This window comes from Anopheles coluzzii, chromosome 2 (assembly GCF_943734685.1).
Source record: "Anopheles coluzzii chromosome 2, AcolN3, whole genome shotgun sequence".
Lineage (NCBI taxonomy): Eukaryota > Metazoa > Arthropoda > Insecta > Diptera > Culicidae > Anopheles > Anopheles coluzzii.
Window position 1 is genome coordinate 86,371,752 of NC_064670.1, and position 22,553 is coordinate 86,394,304.

Genomic DNA, 22,553 nt, shown 5'->3' on the forward strand with positions numbered 1-22,553 from the left:
TCATTCAAATAGAAACTCCTTTATCTTTTTAATTACTGGCAGAAAAAATCTGATAAAATTATGCACGACATATAATACACAGTTCTCAAAACTACTAGAGCCATTTTGTTGTGAAATTTTTGTAAAGTACTGAAAACGTTTTACGTTTTGTTATTTTTTTAAATCCTTGACTTGAACCAATCTATGCACAGTTATAGAAACTGCGTTAGTTTAATCAATTTTCTTCACGGTATTGCATCAATATTGCATAACGCATTCAAAAGTTATAAGCCTCAAAAGTCGCTGGCTACTCGGGTAGCTCGGTTGCCTGGAATATGATGTTTTTTGGTTGCCAGTGACAGGGTTAAAGAGGTTTTGGAGTTCTTATCGTCTCTTTTGCCTCATGATGTGCTAGTGTATTGTGTACGATCTATTCGAGAAGTATATTTAAAAAAAAACACATAAAAACCACAAACATAAATCGTTCGACCATTTTTCCAATATAATGGATCAATAATGGTGACCAAACAGTGAACTGCAAATATCTTTAAAATTGTTAGTATTATGAAGAAACTTTCCATTTTTTTTGCCGAGTGGTTCTGGAATCAATTAGGGTAACTGTGCCAGTATTCGGCAGTGTACCTGTTTTCGGCAGGCTAACTAAAAACTTGTAATTGCGCAAAAACGCGTTGAAAATTGTCTCAACACATATTTTTTAAACATAGATTTGCTCATTTGTTATTCATATACGAAGTTTCAAATCACTTTCTTGCATATTTTTCAAAGTATAAAACAAAATGTGCAGAGTTTAACATGTTTCGGCAGATTTGTTGTCAGTCAATAGTTCGGCAGGTTTCATTATTAAGAGAACTAGAGCAATAAAAAAATTAAAGTGTGGTTTTTATGAAAGATTCTATGGTTGCAGAATTTATTCTAGCCCGCTAGGAATTTTAAAATCACGAAAAACTAGTAATTACAGTGAACCCTCTCTTATTTGACACCTCTCTAATTTGAAAAACCTCTCTTATTTGAACATTTTGCACAGTCCCTTGATTTCCAGTACATTTTTGCTCCTCTAATTTGGAAAACCTCTGAAATCTGTGTCCCTCCTATTTGAGTATGGTGTTGCCATGGTTATTGAATGATGTATGCTCAAACTGGCAATCCTGTTCGCAGTTTCCTATAGCAACAGTTAAGGCTGCATACTAAATGTTCTGTCTCTTTCTTGTTTGGATGGACCTTTCATTCACTTTCAACCTCTGTAATTTGAAAACCCCTCTTATTCGACAGTCCCATCGCCTCTCAAATAAGAGAGGATTCACTGTATTCCTGCCGAAACTTGAAACAATAACATACTTTTGATTTCGTTGAATATTCCTTTAAAACTTGATCATAAAACTGCAATGCGTATGTCGATACATAAAACGACTTTTCTTGTAACAAATATCACTAATTTCACTATAAATAATCCAATAACTCGAGAGAAAAATAATAATTTGTAAGCCAGTCGGAGCTGTACTCTATAGCCGTCAGGCAGTCTCATTTCTCCAAAGCCTACATTGTTTGCAACTCACATCAAAGAGACTGTAAAAATTGCCAGCAAAATGACCATAATAGGCGACATAAAATTAATAATTTAGGTACTTTTCAACACCAATTTTAGAAAAGTGAGAGTGTAAAACTGTTTTTAACATTTTTGTCGACCAATTGGCATTAATTAAAACATTTTCCGACCCGCATTCGCGTTGCCGAAAATAGGAGCACAGCCTGCCGGAAAAAGGACCAAGCTGCCGAAAATACAAACACAAACAGTGATTGCATTTTCACGAATATCTCTTAAAAAAATACATTTAAATTGGCAAATAAAAAATAGTACAACATAATACGATAGTTTATCGTTCAAAATAATGTTACTTTCATGAAAAGTAATAAAAATAGTAAGTGTATGAGCAGTTTTTATGAAACAGCTGCACTAACCTGCCCAATACTGGTCCATTTACCCTATTTCACTTTTCATCAAAATTATATGAAGAGCTCATAACCCGCAAAACGATCAAACGAGATGTATGAACAAAACTGTCCAATAAACAATGAACAAAACAACAGTAAATAATCAGAACAATCGCTAACAACCGTAGTGGTGTTGTGGAAGAAACATGAGAATAGCAGAGGTTCTAAATTATTGTCCTGTTCCAAGATGACTTTACAATCAATATAACTACGAATCTCCAGTTTGGCTTTTAGTTATTTTATTTGTTTAATCAAAACGTGTTGCCGTACGTTGTCTTGTCTTTTTTTGCAGAAAATGCGGTTACACTTAAATTTAATAAGATGCATTTCATCCTTGGAAATCCTCAACGAAAGACTATCATTAATCAATTAAGTGATTTGCCCGAGTGAGACAACCCGATGCTCCGTTTCCATTCAATCGTCGCGTGGGGGTAGGGGGAGAGAGATAAAACAATAAGCGAAAGGCCATGGGAGTGACAAAATGCTGACAAATTTTTCAAAATGTGAGCTATTGTCAAAATTTTGTGACCTGGAGCAGCCGGGAAAAAAAGTTGACAAAAGTTGACAAAACTTGACGTTCGTGAAAAAGCGTAAACAAACAGCTATTTGGCGAAGTTGTGACCCATTGTTATGATAATAATGCTAAAATGCATGATTCTAATTGATTTATGTACCTAGTTAGTGCTTCTTAAACAAAATATCGATGATATTCAGATGTTGGAGCTTTTTGTCGCTCTTGTGTATGTTTTTGGTGCGGCCACGAGAAAAGCTCTTTTTTGCAGTTGACAAGCAATTTTGACAAAGTTGAAAATTTTTTCATCATTTTTTCAGCTCCGTGGCCACGCGCTAAATGATAATGACACATTTTGCACATCATCTTTTGTGTAAAGCAACGATTTGCAGAACTCATGTTAATTAAAACTAATGTTTTAGAAAGAATATGTATAGAAATTCACACTTTCGAAATCCAACAGAAGTAGACGTTGAAAAGATCTAAAATCTCACAAAACAAACGAACCAGCCAACCGTCCGTTTCAAATACATGTTCTCGATCGGAAAGGTTTGACCGTAGCTGAATAAAATCGACGAACGAATGTGCACCTGGTCGATGAAACATCATCTGTCACTTCTCTGTCAACTATGACCATGGCTGAATTATCAATTACGGAATTATTTGAAAGCATTTTTTGCGCAACTAAACTTTCTAAAAAAATGTACAATTTCTAAGAACATTTATATCGACCCATCTATGTGCCGTAGCCGTTATTAGTTTCTTTGAAAACGTACATTTATAAATTATTTAAACGATCAACTCTATTTAGACACAGCTTTGCCTTTGATTTTCTAATGTTTTGATGCTGTCCCTCCTATTGTACGGGCGACAACATTCCCGTTACCTGGTGTACGTTTGCAACGGTCAGCGGGCCACACGCTTCGAACGGATCGAGCGCGAAACAGCGCGGGCCCAACGCGCTACCGCAGTGTGCGTGTGCCGCGGTGAGTAAAACTTGAAAAACACCAACACGATTACAGTGTATTACAGCCACAAACACAACCACACATACACGCACACACGTACATAACTTTGTGGTGCTGTCGAACGCGCGTATCGCGCTCATCGACGGTGTGTGAGTGTGAGCGTGTGTGTGTGTACATGTGACTGCACAACGCACACTGTCAGGCGGTGAGAAACGAGCGAGTGCCTTCCACAAAAGCAGATGAGGTACAGAAGCAGCGCCAGCAGCAAGAGAAGCAAGCATTTAGCCCTGTAGCGAAAAAGGTACGACGTGTTTGGTGATTGAAAAAATTAATCTAACGCGTTTTTTCCGAACCACCAAGTAATTTTAGCGTATTTACTCCAGTGTCGGAGCATCTAGTAGTAAGTGGTAAATGTAGTTAACGCCAGACACAGTGCATATGCGATTGTCCGCAAAATTGTTCGTGCCATAGCAAAACGTGTGGAAACACCGAGAGGGAACCAAAGTGTGTGCCAGAACATAAAAGAAACGTTATTTTCCATTTCCTCCCCCTTCCCAGTGCCGACCCCCAAAGCGTTCGACGGAACTACAGTGCGTGCGTGCGTGCGTGCGTGATCGGTCTGTTGCTTACGTTACCCGTGCACCGCCAAGAACGGGCGAGTAGATGTAGATTGCGGCCACCGTGCACCCCGCATACGGTGGTGTGCAGTATCATCACACGTTTACGTGACGAATTGAAACCGCGAAAGACGCCGTCTACAGAGAGACACACGGGAAAAGTGTACCCCTTTCTTCGGCCCTAAGGAGTGAGGGGGGAGGAGGAGATGGTGAATTAATTTTCCGCGAACCGATCATAGCAAGCCGTTGCAAGCCGAAAAAGGAAGCAATGGAAGGGCTGCTTGTCCTTGCCCCCCGCACCATTTTTGTGTGTTCAAGTTCGGAATTGTGCGCCTCCTAACCATTGCCTACTCTTTTTTTTTTGCTCGATTTTTCCTATGCCATGAGTGATGATCGTGTGTGTGTGTCTGTGTGTGGTAGTAGTGTGGGGTGCGTACAACTCTCGCATGGTGGGTGCAATCGATGCACCAATATTTATCACACGCAAGATTTGCCAGTTTAGTTAAGGCCTCCGGCCAGCAGCGCCGCGTCCTCCTTTATGTAGTCTCTTTTTGTCTGTGCATGGCTTTATTCATGCTGAAAGGTGGGTGTCCCTCACAGTGCCATAATCGGGGACCCGGACTCGTATGTGTGTGATAACAAGTTGACCACATTGGAAACCACATCGTCGAGAAGGTCGTTTATTCGCAGTCAGCCAAAGTCGTGGCTTTTTCTTCTTCTTTTCGTCACATTCACCGTTTTAATAAATCCCAGTTCAGTGCAAATAATGGGTCTGGCACAGGTGGTAGGGCGATGAAGGTTAAAAACTGTACGGAGGAGACTATCATAACCTCATAAAGGAACAACCTCCTCTCTGTCTCCTCGCACCACCACCTTCGATTCGCCTGCTCTATTTCTTACCCCCGCAATGCATCTCCCCGGAAGGAAATAGGGTCTTGTGTACATCCAGCAGAGATTGTGTACGTGTGTATGTGTGTGTGTGTAGGAAGGGGGATATCCGGTCAGGAAGCCAATAATCCGTGGCAACCCTCTGCTTGCATTGTTGAATTTAGCCTGTCTCGATTGTTATTTTTTCGGCGCAGAAAAACTCACAAAAACATTAGCACACACCGTCGCGAGGTGCAAACCGTCTCGTCTTCCCCTCCTTCTCCCCCGCTTCATCCAGTAGCGAAAGGCTATTTTTTCCTTCTCACCCGCTACGACGACCACCACACTCACATCGGTGTGTATCGGACAGATGGGCTAATGTGTGTGTCTCTCTCTGTGGTGTGTGCATACGGACATGTCGTTACACGGAACGGGTTCGCATGTGTGTGCGCCGCGAATATATATACACACATGGCCACCGGAGAGCCACACAAGGTGTGTAGAGACACAAAGCAGAGACAGCAGCAGCACACACAGGCCATCGATGTGTCATCCATCGACAGGGCAGGCAGTGCCGTGCTCATAGAAACACACCAGCAAAGAGCAGGCAAACGGGTGGGCCAGTCGCAAATTGTAACAGTGAAAAGTGCACACACAAGTGTGAGAGTGCATATCGCGCCACGGTCGGCAACGATAAGATTTTCCCTTTCGGGTTTCGGCGTGGCGCAGTGTATACGGGTGTGGGGGGACATTTTCTTGGTCCGAAAAATTGACACCAAACCCGCTGGCGTGTGTTGTGTGTCGGGAGAGCGCGCGCTGAAAGCGACGAGGTGCACAGTACGCGAACGCGTTTTCCACACAATCTTGGTAAACAAGGTGGCGAATAAGTGTGATTGACTTTGGATTATTTGAGTTTGTTTTCCCCAATTTTCGATAAACTAGCAGTGCGATTGCACATTGTGAACTCATTTTGCATGTGTCTTAGGATTTCCGTCTCGTGTTAGATATCGTTAGGCGGGAGGGGGTGGTCAATCAGACCACCTGGTTTTGTGCTGGAGTGTGTCGACAGACCGGGGTGGTGAAGTAAAGGATCAATTATAATTGATTAATTTCTTGTAATTCACTAAAATCCACGGCACCAGCCATAAGGGCATTGATTCAACGTGATTTTGTGCATAATGTTTTCCAAATCTAAACCTATTCATGTACACAAGTTCAATTAAGGGCACCGTATGTGCCAATGTCGCAATCCTTTTTTGGCATTTAAAGTAACAATCATCTTAAAACTTCCAAATACCTTTCAACAAAGATCGGTTTAATTAGACTGATTGTGTCAACGTAAATACAAATATATTAATTGTGTGCTTTTTTTGTACCACTTGCAGGAAATCAATATATAAAATTCGTGCCTAAAGACAAAAGTAATCCAGTGACACAACAAAGAGTTTTCAAAGGATCTGGAGGAGCACTGCGTGGAGTGACTTATCTCTAAGTGAAATACTCAACACCATCATCACCGAATATCATCATGGAAAAGCGTATTTTGTTGGAAAAACGAGGTCGACCGGATGATGAGGTAAGTGTGTCCGTAATACTACTAATTATGCTTCACATTTCTTAAGAACCATTCTACTCAGTTGTTAAAAAACTGCCATGTACGCCTTATAGTATACGGGAGGAAGTAGACTCCATTGGAGTTTAGGAATACTAACGAAACAGAGCTACAGTTTAGGCGCTGCTGTATCTAACACTTCCCTTTTTACGCTTTGTTTCTATTTTCTGATAGTTTAACTTCACTATCAAATACAATTGTGTCTCAACCTCAACCTCAACTGCTAATTGCGCTCATTTGGTTCATTCAAAGATGTGTTTTCATCTGCCCAGTCCAGCCAGAAACGAGATTTAAAAATTCGAGTTTTAGAGGTCATTTCTCCCTGTATCATTAGGTAGCTTCTCCGTGTTCATTGTGAACGGTTATCATTATTTAATTCTCTTCTCAAATATCTAGATTTCCAGTGTGCGCGTGCTAGGTTAACCTAAAAAAAGAAAAGAACAGTAGAAACACATATTTCAGTTCGATTAGCTGCTGCTTTCCAACGGGTTTTGTGCCTTCCGGCTTCCGCCATATTGCCGCCTCAATAAGCGCCAATTATGAGAAGCAACGAAAAAAAGAACCCTCTCCAGTCTTCCCACCACAATCGGTGTACACATCCTTGTTTTGGTGTGTTGCTTCATTAGATTTACTATTTGCATTCGCGCACTCTCTTCTCTTCCAGCTAAATTAACCTCTATTGCTCCGCTTTAAAATCCTTAGCTAACAAATTAATGTGGCGGGGTGATGTACATGTTTGTGGCATGGAAAGTCATGAAAATTTGTCGCACGAGCGCTGGTGGTGTTGTTTTTTTTTTGTTCTCCCCTTCTCATCTGTGTTCAGTTTTCACGCTATTACGACGTTTCGTAATCGTAACTCTTTGATCGACATTCGACGAACCGAGTCGAGCGTGTTTTTTTCCTTTTTTTTTGGCGACCCGTCGTCAAATCTTTGCATACATATAGGTACGCACACTAACAACGCTCCTTACCACATGAAGTGGCGCGCGCCTTTTCTGCGAGAGAGCAGCAGTAGTGTGCGCTGTGTGTGGAAAGTGTGTTGGGAAGATCCGCCAAATATATGTGTGCGTAAGTAACATACACATACAAATGGAGCAAAGCAAAGGTTCACACCTTTGCATGCAGTGGCTTGCCAGAGTGTAAGAATGTTTACTTAAAAAAAAACTACTGTGTGGATGGTGCCGGGGCAGAAGCATAATTGATAAGACATTTTCTTCGACTAGATGAATCCTTGAGTTTTGGCTATTCATCACATCCTTTCTTCTGTGAATAATGGTTATTTCTCATTATTGGCCACGCGCGAAAATGGCTGAGATCAGGTTCGAAACTATCTACGCACTTTCCAAATAAAATGCTCTTCAGTTGCACACACTCCCACACACGCAACACACACGCACACACCCACCTTCACCGAACGCACACACCATCAATCAACAAATGCTCACACATCACACAAGCGCGCGCACTCACACAAACACACATTACACCGCACGCACACACCATGCCACAGCGGAGCTGAAATCGCTCTCGGACTGGTGTATCGGTATTGGTGAGCGGTCCTCGGGCGCGCGCTGAGTGGTCCGCGAAGAGTGATGATGATGATGATGATGATCGGCGGTGGCGATTTCGGTGACGATGGGTTCCCAGCGTGTGAGCGAGCAAATGGAGCGAGCAGGCCGCCATATTGGAATTTGCACCACCGAGCTCCGTTAGCGTGAGGCCACAAGTTTTGTGGTCAAATGGCGCTGCGTGTGATTACTGCACTCCGCCCAACGTTGCATCACTCGATACCTAAGCTACGTCCCAGGATAGTGGCACTAGTTTGGTTGGCGAATTTTGGACCCCTGACCCGGAAAATGGCACACTTTGGTTTTGGGGAATATGCACTGCTCTGGCCCGAGACTGCTTTTCACCTGCATATGAAAACCGTACAGTGGCAATGGCTGCCTCTGCCTGCTCATGTGAACGCTTGCTGCGCGACTGTCGTGTGTGCGTACACTCTCTTTGTCCCACTCAACGGCGGCAATGAGTGGAGTGAGCCGTTCGCTGTATTGTTCTGGTGGTGTGCGTGCGCTGAGTGAGCGACTCGTTTGAAGTACACAATCGACGAAGGCGTGTGCGCGCTACGCGTACTTTCGCACACATTCAAAAGTTAACTACACGGCCGTTTTCAAACAAACTTTTTTCTCTAAGCCACAATGAATTGAAGGAAAATTAGTTGATTCGCCACCGTCTCGTACCTTTTTTCGATAATTTTGCTTCAAACTCTGCATAAATAATGCCCTATAAGTGTAGCTTCTTTGCTAGTTATTTTGTTGTCTTTTGTTCATCGAGTCACATATGGGATTCATCGATTTCAGTCCTTAATGGGTCAATTGCATTCTCTTAAAATTAGAAAGCTATCCGATTTAAAGCTACGATGGTTGTGCATTGTTTCTAAGTACATAATAAGGCATTAATAAACGATTCACGAGATGCCGCGGATAATTTGCATCAAAAACGGTTTGAATACTATTTGCCACAAAGCGCAAATAATCTCGATGGAAATAACGGACTTGTTGAAAATCGATCACACACTCTCTCACCGCACCCACCAATACTAGCGAGTAGAAGTTGACACAAACACACACAGTTTATATGGTGGTGCATATGTAGAGGTGTTTTTCGTCCGCCCGGCGAATCTTTGATGGTGTGTGCGCAACTGTTTTTTCACAACAAATCACGCACACCACCAAGCGTTAGTTTGGCGCACATGATTTTCAATGTCGCGCTGATTACCAAAAGGGGTTGTCCGTGTTTAAAATGATCAAATTTAATTAGGACAAGTAAGGCAGATTCTTCACGAATAAACAAGCTTAATATAAGATAATGAAATATATCAATGTAACTTATTAATATATTTAATCTAATGACACACATGAACCATATTTAAATTAATGAAATCTCCACTAAACTAGCTCAGAATGATCAAAATTATCCTTTTCTGCTCAAGGAAAACTTAAAACACCATTTAGCTATTTCGCATTGAAGTACTTGTCTTCCTCGTCCCGGCAACGTGTTGTTTTTCATTGTCCACCAGATAGGGTTAAACGGTAACATTTATTAGTCCTGTAAGTGGGGACAGTTAAATTATATTTTTTAATGAAATATTTGTTGAAATGTTAAATTTTGTTTTCTCTAACATATATATAGCTAGTGCATTTCATATTCATTTACCCTTATACTTTATTACTGCCTCCTTCCAGATCACAGAGCTCATTCTGGACAACTGTCGGAGCACGTACATTGATGGGCTCACAGACAGCTTCACAGCACTCGAAACGCTCAGCCTCATCAACGTCGGGCTGGTTTCGCTGAAAAATTTTCCCAAGCTGTCCAACCTCCGCAAGCTGGAACTCTCGGACAACAGAATATCGAACGGGTTGAACCACCTTACCGGTAGCCCGAAACTTACACATCTGAACCTGTCCGGCAACCGGATTAAGGACTTCGATGAGCTTCAGCCGCTGAAAGATTTGGAGAACCTGGAAGTGCTGGATCTGTTCAACAATCAGGTGACACTGATTGAAAACTATCGTGAGAAATTGTTTCAACTGATTCCATCGCTCAACTATCTGGATGGGTAGGTAGCATTATAGCGAGCTAAAAATAGAATTTTGGACAACAATAAAGTACGTTTCGTTTATCTTTATGCTTGCAGATTCGACAAAGAGTATGTGGAAGCACCATCCGATGAGGAAGACATGGCTGGTAGGTATACTGATAGGCGAAAAGCATTCATTTGTGGATAGTTTCATGTTTTACCCCTTGCTACTGTAACTAAATAGAAACGATAAAAGATTTTGTTGACCAGTTACTCTATTTTGGACTGAATAAGACTGCTTTGTTGTCGCCAAACTTGTTTACTCGGAATATGCGTTGATCGGTCATGTTTTTTTTCGATAAGTACGCTAGAAGGGGACAATTTAAATGAGATACTCCACCGAACATGCTTATACTCAAACGGCCGTTAAAGATACAATGCAAAACACTATGGCGACACCCCCCATCCTGTTTACAGGTGGAGTTGATGATGATGATGATGACGGTAACCTACCGCAACCTTCCCAGTTCTCTATCAATGGTATCGAAATTGATCTGGACGAGCTGGAGCAGCTTGAGGCGAGGGTACGCCAAAAAAGAACGAAGAACGAATCGGACTCGAAGTCAGCGAATGAGATCGGCTCCGATGTGCTGGAGGGACATCTTGGGCGCACCAAGTTTCATTCTGATGACGGCTGCTCCTCTCAAACTGGGCAAGAATCGACCAAGGACGATCTGGATCTACTGTACGAAGAGATTCAACACAAACAGGCCCTTGCGCGTGCCAATGAAGTGGAACAGGGTCGTCAAAAGATGGCATCGTTTGTGTCCGTCTTGCTAATGTTTACCTCCCTGTTGGCATTCATCAATCAGATATGCTACCGGGGGGAGAATCAATTGCTAGACGAACCAGAAGAACAAGTTGATGATGAGGAGGAGGAAAACGAGGAGCAGCAGGTGGAGGATATGGAAGTCGAGGTGGAAAAAGATGAGTGTTGCTCCTTGGGTGCAACTGGAGATAGTAATGCAAGGGTTGAAGCACTACCACAAATGGAGAACGGATCTACGGCTCCATCGGATGCCACCATCTTGGCGGTGGCAGCAGATGATCGTCCTGCCCGGGCAGACCAGAATTAATTGTAATGTATTACAATTCGTTTTTATCGCTTCACTTTCATTCTATGGGCGCGACCACAGAAGAGGAGGAACCGGAGGACTCATGCGAAGAATCGGATGAGGAAGAAGTTTCGCTAGCCTACCTGTACAACGACAACCTGGAGGAGGATCAGGAGGATTGGAAGAGCGTCGAGAGTGACTACAACAACGCTGACGAAGAGTTTGACAGTGAGGAGGAAGAGGATGAAGAAGGTGGCGGCGGCGGCGGTGGTGGTGGCGAGAATGAGGGTGAAGATGGTGGAGACAGCGATGGCAAGGGGGAGGATGAAGAAGGCGAAGAAGAGGAAGATGGTGAGGATGATGCCGATGGGTCGGAGGCTGCAGCATCGTCGACCGCTGCAGTAGCGGCGGAAGCAGACGAATCAAAATCCACAGCAACAGAAGCGGCAGCCGCCACATCGTCAACCACAGAAGATGTTGCGAAAGGTAAGTTAAAATTTGGTACCAATTCCTTTGCGAATGAACTAGTGATGGGAGCTTGGATGTGTTCGTTCGGAATCAATTTCGGAGCCGATTTCTGAGCCGTCTCCGATTCCAGAATCGACTCTGGTGTCAGCATCACCTCCGGAATCGAAATTGGAACCGAAATTAGCTCCGGAATCGGAATCAGAATTGGCTCAGGAATCAGAGTCAGTTCTAAAATTGAAATCAAAAGTTTTAGAAACGAATTCAGTCCCGGAATCTCCATTGAGAATGGATCGTTTACAATTAAATTTGGGTTTTTGGCGGCAATCGATACAATCGTAGCTGCGTAGGACCCAAACGCTTATGCTAATGGAGATATCGAAATCGAATTTGATTCCGGAGCTAATTCTGATTGCGGGGTCGATTCCTATTCTGAAGCCGATTATGGAACCGATTTCTGAGCCGATTCAGATTTCCGATCCGATTCCAATTCGGCGATCCTGAAAACGGATTCCAGACGTACCAAAGATTCGGAGGTAGTCGGAATCGATTCCGACCAAAGCTTCATTTTTCCCATCACTAGAATGAACACTCGCGTTGTCGGAAGCAGGCTGCTAATGTATGTAATTTATGTGTTTTAGAAGGTGAACCGGAAGCAAGGGGCAAGAAGAGAAAGTTCCAAGGCACGGACAGCGACGGTTAAGCGGCACGCTAAACGCTTCCAAGTCATACACATAACCTAATACAAATGTGTGGAGGTGTAACGGCAACGCGCTGGAGGCTCTTTCGCTCAACGGCGTGTCATTCGTTGCCCTTCCACACGCAAAGCAAACGTTTATCCCCCAACCAACAACAATTCATGCAATTCGTCATCACTCCGCTACTGTCGTTCGCGCAGTATTGTAATGGATATGTAACTACAAAGTTTTATCTTCTTTTTTACCATCAAAAGAAAATGTGTAACAGCAGCTAGCTATCATAGATTGATGAAATCCACAACAATATATACATATAGAAGAAGAGCGAACATTTCCCCACAATAGACGCCAACACACACACACACACACCATACACGCTCCGAATACTTTTAAACCCCAAAACAAACAGTGTAAGTAAGGAATTTTTGAACCAAAAGATTGTAAAACACAGAAGAAGAAAAAACTTTAAAACAAAATAGATTCAGCAAAAGACGCACCCACACATACGGCGCGGGGATTGCGTTTATGTGTTTGGACCCACAGCGCAGAATTGTGAAGAAAATAAATCAAAGACGTATGGGGTATGACGAGATGAAATGATAGGCCTCCCCCGCGTACAGCATTTCCGGTCAGTTAAGAAAACTAAGAGTATATACATACTTCAAATGATAATCGAACTTTTGTTTTGATTTATTTTAATAACTTTTTAACTGTGTAAGCATATTTTGTTGTGTTTCAGGGAATAGAGCAATGTGAAAGTAGTTTGCGGCAAGTGATATTTGTACGTTCTTTTAAATTAACAAAATCACTTCGATGGGGCAGCAGAGGAGGAGAGGATAGGTAGTAGAAGCGGCGGTAGGGAAGAATCGGTCGGAATGTAAGGTAATTGTTGAGTTTCATAAAATTTCCTTGTGCGGTGTGCGGTTCTATAAGCAAGCACGACCAAAATGTGTGACACCTTTTGAATAGTGTTGCCTAAGATGTGGCCGTGCGCTTTCGCTCTCATCATTTTATCGTCGGTGGTTATACACCATCACCATTACCACCACACCACCACCACCACCACCACAACAACCACCAAGACTCTTCCGTCAAGATTCTTCCCAAAATGCGCAGTCAGTGGTTTCAACTTCGTACAGTTTGCGTGTTAACAAGTTTTCTAGCGTAGACGATCCGGATCGGATCCGGATCGTGTATAGAAAGTGGTGTGTAACGAGGGGGGGAGAGAGCAGAGTAATCGTGAAGGGGGAAAAAGGACAAGTGGTAGCAAGGAAAACAAGGCCAAGATGAAAGAGACCATACAAAATAAATGTAATCCACGACCTGATATGAAACCCAATGTAGTGTTACTTTTAATTTGCAATGTATGTTTTTTGTTTGTTTAATATTATGCATATAAGTAATACGAGAAAGAGTGAATGTTTGTTGAACATACATAAAGTTTCTTGTGTTGTGTAAGCAAAGCAGTATAATTATCTCAGGCAAAAGCGTTCTTAGTTTCCCTGGATGAAGATAAACATAAGCTGAATTGTAATTCCCACACAACAATCAAACAACAAATGCACACTCACACATACCCGCACACTTGCGCATATTGTTACGTTTTTTGTAACGCTTCGGTTTGGTTTTAAAACAGTGTAACGCCATGTACAAGTTCATTGTTGCAATGAAACTGATTCGTTTGTGAGTGGTACTCCGCTGCAACAAACAGTAAAGCGCGATACCATCTTCCTCATTGTTTAACGTCATTCACTGCTACTAAACTTGTCGGAGATGTACAAAATGAATTCTAGTTTCAGTTTCTGGGATGGTTTTTAATTTGGATATAGATCCGGCCGGCTAGACGTATGTTTTTCAATATAACTGTTGTCTTTCCTTAGCACCTAAAATAATGTAGCCTTTTTAAGTGGGATTTTAAAGAATCGCATAGAAACATTTATCTTCAGTTGAGAGTGTTGAAAGTGTAAGAAGGGTGGTTTGGGGTGTAAAGGAATGGTTTAAACGGCTGTATTGTTTTTTTCCTTTTTAAAAGAATGCATTCATTCAACTTTTCAGTTACTCTTTTAACGGTATAACTTATCTTTTCCAGTTTTTGTAATTGAATAATAATAGTACACAAATGTTTAAACAAATGGCTCTTATTTTTGCACTGATGCGCGCATATAAGAAAATTACAAAATGTTCAACAGCCACACTTGAAGCAGATTCTTGTATTAAGCATTTGTTAAAGATTGTAGAAAGCTGAAGAGAACGATTCGAATAACAAGTTGACCAAACACGTGGAATTATATGCAGTAAGTGGAACCGGGATTTGGTCTACACCTTCCCGAGCCAAAGCTCTCTCACCCTCCAAAAGGGAGGAGAAGGAGATTTATCAAATCAAAACTGAACGCAAAAACAAAATATCGAATTAAGGAACAGTTGAGAAAAAAGGGGGCAAGCAATATATTACTACGTGCAAGTGCAAGTGTGTGTATCATGAGACGAAATAAAACGTGCCCTTAAATACAATGGATGATGGACGGAACAACATTATATACGGATATAAGGTTACATAGGTACCTCCCCGAGGTGCCATGCAAAAAAAAAAACGCAGAGACGAAATAAAATCGAAAGCAAACCAATAATCATGTAAAAACAACACAATAGCGTTTGCTGCTGCGAAGAAGGGTGATGCGTGAAGTTGTGTGCGTGTGTGAAGCATGATTTAAATGAAGAAGATGAAGAAGATAAAACACAAATCCGATCAGGGATTGGAATAATAACACAACATTACAATCTTTCTGCCTGCTGGCTCATTTCCATTGGTGAAATAAACACAGCATATTGTATTTGGACCCGGTGTGTGTGATGCGAAGGGAAATGACAATTCGCGGTATGATCGCGAAACGTGGAACAACATTTATAATTGCTAAGAAAGTAATATTTGTTTAAATAAATCATCAAAAGAAAAATCAACTCACCGAGGAAATTTGTTTCGATGGAAAGAAGATTTAAATGAAGAATGACGCAATTGACTGTTAAATTTCAAGTTAAACGATGCTGCAATAATGTAACGGCAAAGTTCATGTGAATCAAAAAGTAGTTTTTTAATGTATATATTTATCCCTTAACCAACGGGACTAATTAATTTTTAGCGGAGTTCGCACAGTTATTCATTAATCAATGAGTGGAAAGGGATTTGTTATTTTATTCGCAACGTGAGTAACTATTGAAACAAACACCTATTCCTTTTTTTTTAGAAAATTTAAGAAATTTGTTGTATGTATAATTATACAAAATTCAAGATTTTTTTTCTTTTATGCTTTATTTTAGCCAATATGCCACCTGAGGTTGTGCTCTGGAAGCTGTCGAATAAGAAATTATATGGAGGTGTACCGGCAGAATTAGTGATTCAAAATATACTTGGATCTATTATTCGTGTTATTCACGTATCAGGGTGAGGACGAGTTCCGATAAGCCCGGATAAGCGGCGTTCCACTGTAATTATATGGAGTCTGATGCCGCTGCCAGACACACCGAAAACCACCGTAACGAAAAAATGGATTTGAAGAAGTACTAACACCATTTTCGCTAGGATTTCGCTGCGCCACCGAGTGGGCTGAAATCGGCCGACCGAAAAAAGAAGCGTTACAATGCGTTACATTTCACCTGTACCATCTGATCATTTCTTCTTGTTCCGTTAAGCGAGAAAGGATGATAAAACATAGGTTTGAGTCTATGACCTTAAAACATAGGTTTGAGAAAGGATGAGAAAACATAGGTCAAAGGCTTACTTTCTCTTGATGAGATTTCTACTATCTGGAGTCATATGTGCTCTCCAGTCGTTACATCAAATCATTTGTATCATCGATCCCTCTAATAATTCGTATCATCATTTCATTTATGATCCTCAACTACAGCCGAAATGAGCTACGTATGTCGAACGTGCGAACTATCACATTCGTTTGGTGTAAAATCCCAAGTGCCACAAATCCACTAAACGACCACTAAACGGGTTCTAAACGACTCAAGCTCAAGGAGATTCCTCGCTTGGATGAGAGCCTTCCTCTGTACTGTTGTATGGTTTCGCATTGAAGTTATGCATCGCTAGATGCTAGAACGGCAATACGATTGTTTAAATACTAAACTCCAATGTGCACCATTTGTACAGAAGCAAGTATAATGAATAATGGAATAATGGTTTGAATAATGGTCGATGGTGTTGATACCCATGTGTCTGACCATACGACCATTCATACAGATTTTTACTCCAAAAGTCATAATAGTCATAGGTCATAATTCAAAAGTCATAGGTCATAATTAGATAAAGGACAGCAATATAATAATAATGAGTTGTAATACGCCATCTATTGAGCAAACAAACCAGTGGAAGCTATGGAGCTTTCATTTTTTTCTGTGGATATTTTATTCCAGTCGTTTAAGCTTAACCTGTGGCGCTTGGAAGAGCTCTATCGAAAGCCCGGTTTTTGACAAGGTAACAATAATCGCATGAAAAAAATTGTAAGATTTTTTGCAAGACGCATATGCATACCAAAATGGAAGCAAAATGATTTCAAATTATTTTAAAAACATTTTTGTGAGCAAATGTATGCACAGTTTCTTAAATAACGAAAAGTTTTAAAATAAATAGGAAAATCCAGTTATGTTGCGATTGAATTAATGTTGCCACAACATGTTCATAGACCCGGCCCTAAATCTACTGTATAGATATCGTATCGACATAGTCTGGGAAGTTATTTTAAACATTCAGTTTCAGGCTGCTTTGTTCGTCACAATAATAGGAACGCTGCGTTTATCTAGCGAGATAATTTTGTTCACCGGGTAGCGGTGGAAGGCGATTCGTATTCTGTGGTTATTTTATAAACAATTTCTTCATAACAATACAAATGTTTCAATTGTTAAGACAGATAGTCGCTTGAAGCTGAGCTCGCTTGACTACACAGCTTTTCTTTTTTAAATTTCCCTTATTTTATAGTTTTCTAAAACGTTTGATCAACAAAAACATAAATACCCACTGAACTATGGGATAGATTATGGGCCAACTGGTCAAAAAAGCAATACTGACAGCTGCCACAATGACGCAATGGCATCGATCGGGGAGGCAAGCAGTGACAGCAGACTGTTTGGCTGAATCGCGTTCTCTGTTTACTTTGCTTTTCTCTCTCGCGTAGTGCGAATCGTAGGAAGAACGGTGCGCTGGTGTTTTTAGTTAGTGTGCTATTATTAAAGTGATCCTTTTCAGGGGGGAAAAATTACAACTCGCATCAATCGCTTCAGTGACAAACTTTCCAACGCCATCCGACAGTGCTCGATCGGAGAGGAATATTCCAACTCGTGAATTAAAACACTCCACACTCAACGCAATTACACAGCGCGGGTATCACTTGGGCATTGTGTTTGGGGCTATCGTTGCTTCGCCTGGATAGATGGGCTTATCCTTCACGGGAGTGTGTGTATTAGTGAGTGGAGCTGTGTAGGTGCGCAGTCGACAGTAAGCTGCAGTAGTGCAGCGAAAACTGGCGGATACATAAATAAACACAGCTGCATCTGGAATTTCCCTCGCGCTGGTGGTTGGTGCACGAAATGGCAAATGTTACTGCGATTGAATATTGACAACGTGTGCATGCGTGCAAAATTTTCGCCTTTTGGAAAAGTGCATTCCAGGTAGTGCTGCCGTGTGTTGATGAAAACTGGGTCGATTTTGGTGGAAAGCTGGTCGTGAAAATTGTATGCCTTTAAATGTGAATGAAAATATTTTACTGGCGGCGCTGTGTTGTGAAAACTTATTTTCGAGAATAAATTTTGAAAAAAAACGACCGTGAACCTATTTTATCTTAAAACAACCGACGAAACAGTTTCAGATAGGCTCCTTGTTTTTTTAAATGTGTTTTAGAACAGACCGCTTTTGAGTTATTTTTCTTTAATTCTTGTGATAGTTCAATTAAAATGTAGAAGAAGATTTTTTCTAAAAATAATATTTCACTTTTCTTTCAACCGCAAACCATCCAAAAAGGTTTTACCGAACGACATCCGGTAACCGGAAGTTGTAGTGAGCGTGAGTGTGCGAGGTCAAAGTACGAAAATTAGCAAAGAAGTATCGCGTGTGCCAAATCCGTTCGAATCCGCAAGCGACAGCAAAACAGCAACAGTGCACGATGGCAGAAAATAAAGGAATGCTGCTGGCGAAATCCGTCCAGAAACATGCTGGCCGCGCCAAGGAAAAGGTAAGTCAGGCCCGCTCAGTGCATACTTTGATCTTCAGTGTGTGAGGAGCGCATGTATATGGTCTCCTGCGCTCCGCAGCGGTCACATAAACTGATCTTGGGGGCCTTGGAGTAACCCAATCTTCTGCTTCGAATCGAGACCAACTTCCCCGGGGACAGGGGACGATGGGTTTGGCAGAATGTGCGCGCCGTTAGGTTGTTTCTAATTTAAGGCAGGCAGTCTCGCACACCCTCGATCGAATGGCCGCGTCGTCCCCAGTGGCCGGCCGGTCCCGGGGAACAAAAAAACGGTGTGGGCAGTTCGGTTTGTCTGTCACACTGCCCGTGTGTCGCACAGGACACTTGTGCCGTGAACACACTCTCGGTACGACTGAAGCAGCTGTGCGTGAAGCGAGCGGGAGCTTTCAAGCTGACTCGACCCGGCCCCAGTGTGCCCGGCTACTCCCCGTTTCGAACTGATCGGTGTGGGACGTGGTGGCTGAAAATAGATCAGCTCCTTCGGCTGCTTAAACGGCTGTGACGTGATATAACGCATGCTGGTGACTGTTATGTGTCCCATGCGCGCGCGTCACATCGTTCTTTTGGAAGTACGGAATGGTTCAATCTGCTCAGCAACCCTTGCTGTTAGGAATAATCAATGCTTTTATTGTGTGTTGTTATACCACTGCACCACACCGATGAAGATAAAGTCCTAGTGCGAAGAAGGGCTTTTACTTATTCTTCAAATAACAAATATGATTGAATAATACATGTTTTTTATTCAGCTTCCCGAGACGAGACGAAGGCCAAATTCTTCCGAATTTTGTTTTATTTGACAAGCAAAAACTCTTCAGTTTATTGGATTGGATGCTACTGTTAGATTATAAATCTATTTTTAGACAAAACATTTATGAACTTTTCCTATCGCACTTCCTCCTCCGTATCATGTCCATACACTGTCAGCAACAACTTTAGTGTCGCGCTCAGCTATCATAAATCCGTGTTGCATTCCATCATAGTGCGTTAAATTGTACGAGTTGCACAATATATTGTGGTTGCTGTCCATGCAACCGTACACGATACCATTGTGGATGATTCAATTTCCGAAAGCGATAATGAAACCTATTCACCAGTAGTCCCAGCCTCTGAACGGCTGGCTCCCTCAGCTGGCTGAATCTGTACCGTTTCGCGCTTGCAAGTAGTAGCACCGTTTTCGGGCGTTTGTGTCGAAAGTCTCTCCTTCGTCTCCGGCCATCAGACGCATGCATGCCTTCACACACACACACACTCAAAATCGTCAAACACAGAAGAAAGGTCCGGAAGATGGCCGAAAAAGAAAGCCACACAAAGCAATACGATGCTGGCCGACCGATGAAAGACTGAAGGAGTTTGAGTTTGGAAGCTAGACTGTCGATATATAGTCGGCATCTCACACAAGTGGCTGTCTCCGGTCCCTGGTCCGGGCGGCAGCATTATCGCATTGAAGGACGCCTCATAATAGATCGGGCCTGGCTGGCACTGGGTGAATATTGTAACATTCTTGCCAGCGGACGGTTTGTTTGGTACAATGTAGCATGTGCTTTCTGTTGCGTGCGCTTTTGTTGGCTTGCTCCAGCACATACTGGCCGTCCTGCGCAGTCGTACGATGCACGAACAAATGCACCTCCACCATATGGACATTGTTCGGGAATTTAGCGTTCCTGGTGGATTTATTATGCGCTAGCTTTAATGGGTCGTGCCATGGGAAAAGACTGCCAAATTTATGAGTTAAATTATGCTTACCACATTGATCGTTCCCTGCCTCCGTTCGCTTTGGACGGGTGTGTGGCAAGTCTGAAGAACGTCTGAGGTACATTGTGGTAGTGATGGGTAAAGATGGGCAAAAATTTGGTGCCGACTCCGATCTGACTCTGATAATTTCGGAACCGTCACCGGAATGTAGGACCGCCCAGCATTTCCGAAGTCGTTCGGAATCGTCTTTACCCCGTCCGGAGTCGCCCGGGGTCGTTTGGAATCAAAGTCAATCGGAGTCGGGCTTCCAAACATAAGCCTGTATACAGAAGTGACAGAATGGCTCCAGTTAAATCCGAACGACTCCAAATGACTCCGATTCCTGTTGACTCTGGTCGACTCCGGACGACTCCGACTCCAGGTGGAACTAGTGGTTCCCATTTTGCCGTAGTCTTAATCGGACTAACAATAGTTGGATCGGAGTCATTTTGGTCGTCTAATTATATTGGAAGAATACTTGAAACTTCCTATCATGGCTTCGTCTTACATGCTTATTCAGCAACCTTTTCCGCAACTTCATATGAAACGAATGATACAGCTCATACGCGTTTATAAATTGTATACACTTTTACGATACTTTGCTCAAGAATGAACTCATCCACCTCCACCTGTTCAATGAACCCCAATGAAGCTGTATAACCATTGCGGGCAACGCACAAATTGGCTAGCGCAGAGATCATCGAGTCCGTATGATGCAGTGTGGGGCCGCTGTGGGCGTTTGAGGTCTACTCCATTACACACACACACACACACTCCTCCGGCTCGATACGATCAGGGAATGCAAATACAAGGCCATCACGTATGCACGAAGCAAAATTGTATCGTCGTTCGGCGGCACACCTGAACGTAAGACGTAAGACGGCTGGAGTTGAAATGGTTAGACAAGGTTCAATCGCCGATGCTGCTTTCATCATCGGCATCTTCGGCGTTATAGCTGCCCTGATCTGCTGGCTTGGTTGCCCAATTTGGTTCGCACACCGTCATCCAGCACCTCCGAACTGGTGACTGGAGCGATCGCACTGGAGCTCGAATTGATCGAGAAAGGTAGCAGCCGGTGTGGTCGCACACATGGCACACTGGGTCGATTAAGCCAATTTTAAAACGCAGTTGCGTTTCGCTTGCAAACGTATTCTTGAGGAATTTAAAAACTAAAGCCGTATTCACAAAAAAAGTTTTTATTAAAAAGTAGTTTATTTTTTCGTTGCAGTTAGAAGTTTGTATTTCACATAACGACCAACAATACTCCTACGAAGTTAAGCTCATTATCGTTTGTTCGAATTGTTATAATTAGGTCCACTTTGTTAGTCATAAACATGTGTCAATTGTTGTTTCCTAAGCGCAGTTAACGGATTTATGAATATGATTCCATTCCTTTGGGTTTTTATTAAGATTAGATATACGCTGTGTTACACAGTTTGCAAGACAGAACAAAGTCCATCGTAGGTAGTCTTTCTTGCATAATGATGATAATATTAAAATACAAGTTCTATTATATGTTCAGGGGTTACATAGTTCTGATCTTAAAGATACAAATATATTTGACTAAGTGTAACAAAAAAAACTGAAATCTTATTAATTTCGTTTGATCCCTGCATTGCTAATTACGCAAACCGACGTGTCTATACATTCCGAGGTGCATGTAAATAGAGTTCTGTGCCAACAGCTGGTCACTGTCTTGCATGTTGCCCGGATCACAGTCTCGATTCAATCCTCGCACTCCATTGCTTTTCCTTAGTATTGTATGAGTATGTTGGGGTTGTTCGAGCAAAAGAATCGATTTTGCTCACTATTTGTGTCTAATTTCAAATCCTTTAACGAACAGAGATCTTTATACCTTATATTATTCGTTTTATCTGTTCAATGCAATGTGAAACTTAACACAATCGTTAGCAATCTCATCACTCAACTCATTCATCAAAAGCAAACTAATGATCGGCTAATGCTTCTCTAAGCGGGGCTTTCAAGTCCCGCCTTGCTATCCCGGGCTATTTCTTTAACTGTTTTGTACACCATGTCTTTGGCTGTGTGTTTTATTGTTGTTGTTTGAAGTGACAGTGGAAAATCGGCAAAAATCCGCTCCGCCCGGCTATTAATAGCCCTCCCACCAATCGGATCGGCACACCCGTGCGAG

The 22,553-nt window shown here is 42.2% G+C and overlaps 2 protein-coding genes across 19 annotated transcripts in view; both read left to right on the top strand.

The window, feature by feature from the left end:
* The first annotated feature begins 3,548 nt into the window (after positions 1-3,548).
* On the top strand, positions 3,549-15,383 carry LOC120947805 (acidic leucine-rich nuclear phosphoprotein 32 family member A). Of its 11 annotated transcripts, none has more exons than XM_049608084.1 (6): positions 3,604-3,769; positions 6,338-6,528; positions 9,810-10,186; positions 10,265-10,313; positions 11,331-11,748; positions 12,369-15,383. In XM_049608084.1, the coding sequence occupies exons 2-6, from the start codon at positions 6,481-6,483 to the stop codon at positions 12,428-12,430; spliced, it is 954 nt and encodes a 317-aa protein (XP_049464041.1). In that variant the 5' UTR covers positions 3,604-3,769; positions 6,338-6,480; the 3' UTR covers positions 12,431-15,383. The 11 variants fall into 11 exon arrangements, with proteins under 11 accessions (XP_049464032.1, XP_049464041.1, XP_040219475.1 ...); XM_040363541.2 differs by having other exon boundaries at positions 3,624-3,769; positions 10,265-10,314; positions 11,344-11,748; XM_049608075.1 differs by lacking the exons at positions 11,331-11,748; positions 12,369-15,383 and adding an exon at positions 10,625-11,324 and having other exon boundaries at positions 3,549-3,769; positions 10,265-10,314.
* Positions 15,384-17,516: 2,133 nt separating this feature from the next.
* LOC120947867 (myc box-dependent-interacting protein 1) overlaps positions 17,517-22,553 on the top strand; it is a 36,671-nt gene continuing 31,634 nt past the window's right edge. For 3 of the 8 annotated variants that reach the window (XM_040363658.2, XM_040363661.2, XM_040363660.2), the window contains exons 1-2: positions 17,533-17,636; positions 18,442-18,652. In XM_040363658.2, the coding sequence (XP_040219592.2) occupies positions 18,584-18,652 (69 nt within the window). In that variant the 5' untranslated portion in view covers positions 17,533-17,636; positions 18,442-18,583. Of the gene's footprint in view, positions 17,637-17,695; positions 17,806-18,007; positions 18,093-18,441; positions 18,653-22,553 lie in introns of those variants that run through there. The other 5 variants (XM_040363662.2, XM_040363663.2, XM_040363659.2 and 2 more) reach the window with 4 other exon arrangements.

What these genes read in the sequence shown, in the direction of transcription:
- LOC120947805 (XM_049608075.1), top strand. Translation starts at nt 6,481, where the DNA reads ATGGAAAAGCGTATTTTGTTGGAAAAACGAGGTCGACCGGATGATGAG. An exon ending in TCGCTCAACTATCTGGATGG is followed by an intron (nt 10,187 to 10,264) that starts GTAGGTAGCATT and finishes TTATGCTTGCAG; the next exon opens with ATTCGACAAAGAGTATGTGG. An exon ending in CGATGAGGAAGACATGGCTG is followed by an intron (nt 10,315 to 10,624) that starts GTAGGTATACTG and finishes TCCTGTTTACAG; the next exon opens with GTGGAGTTGATGATGATGAT.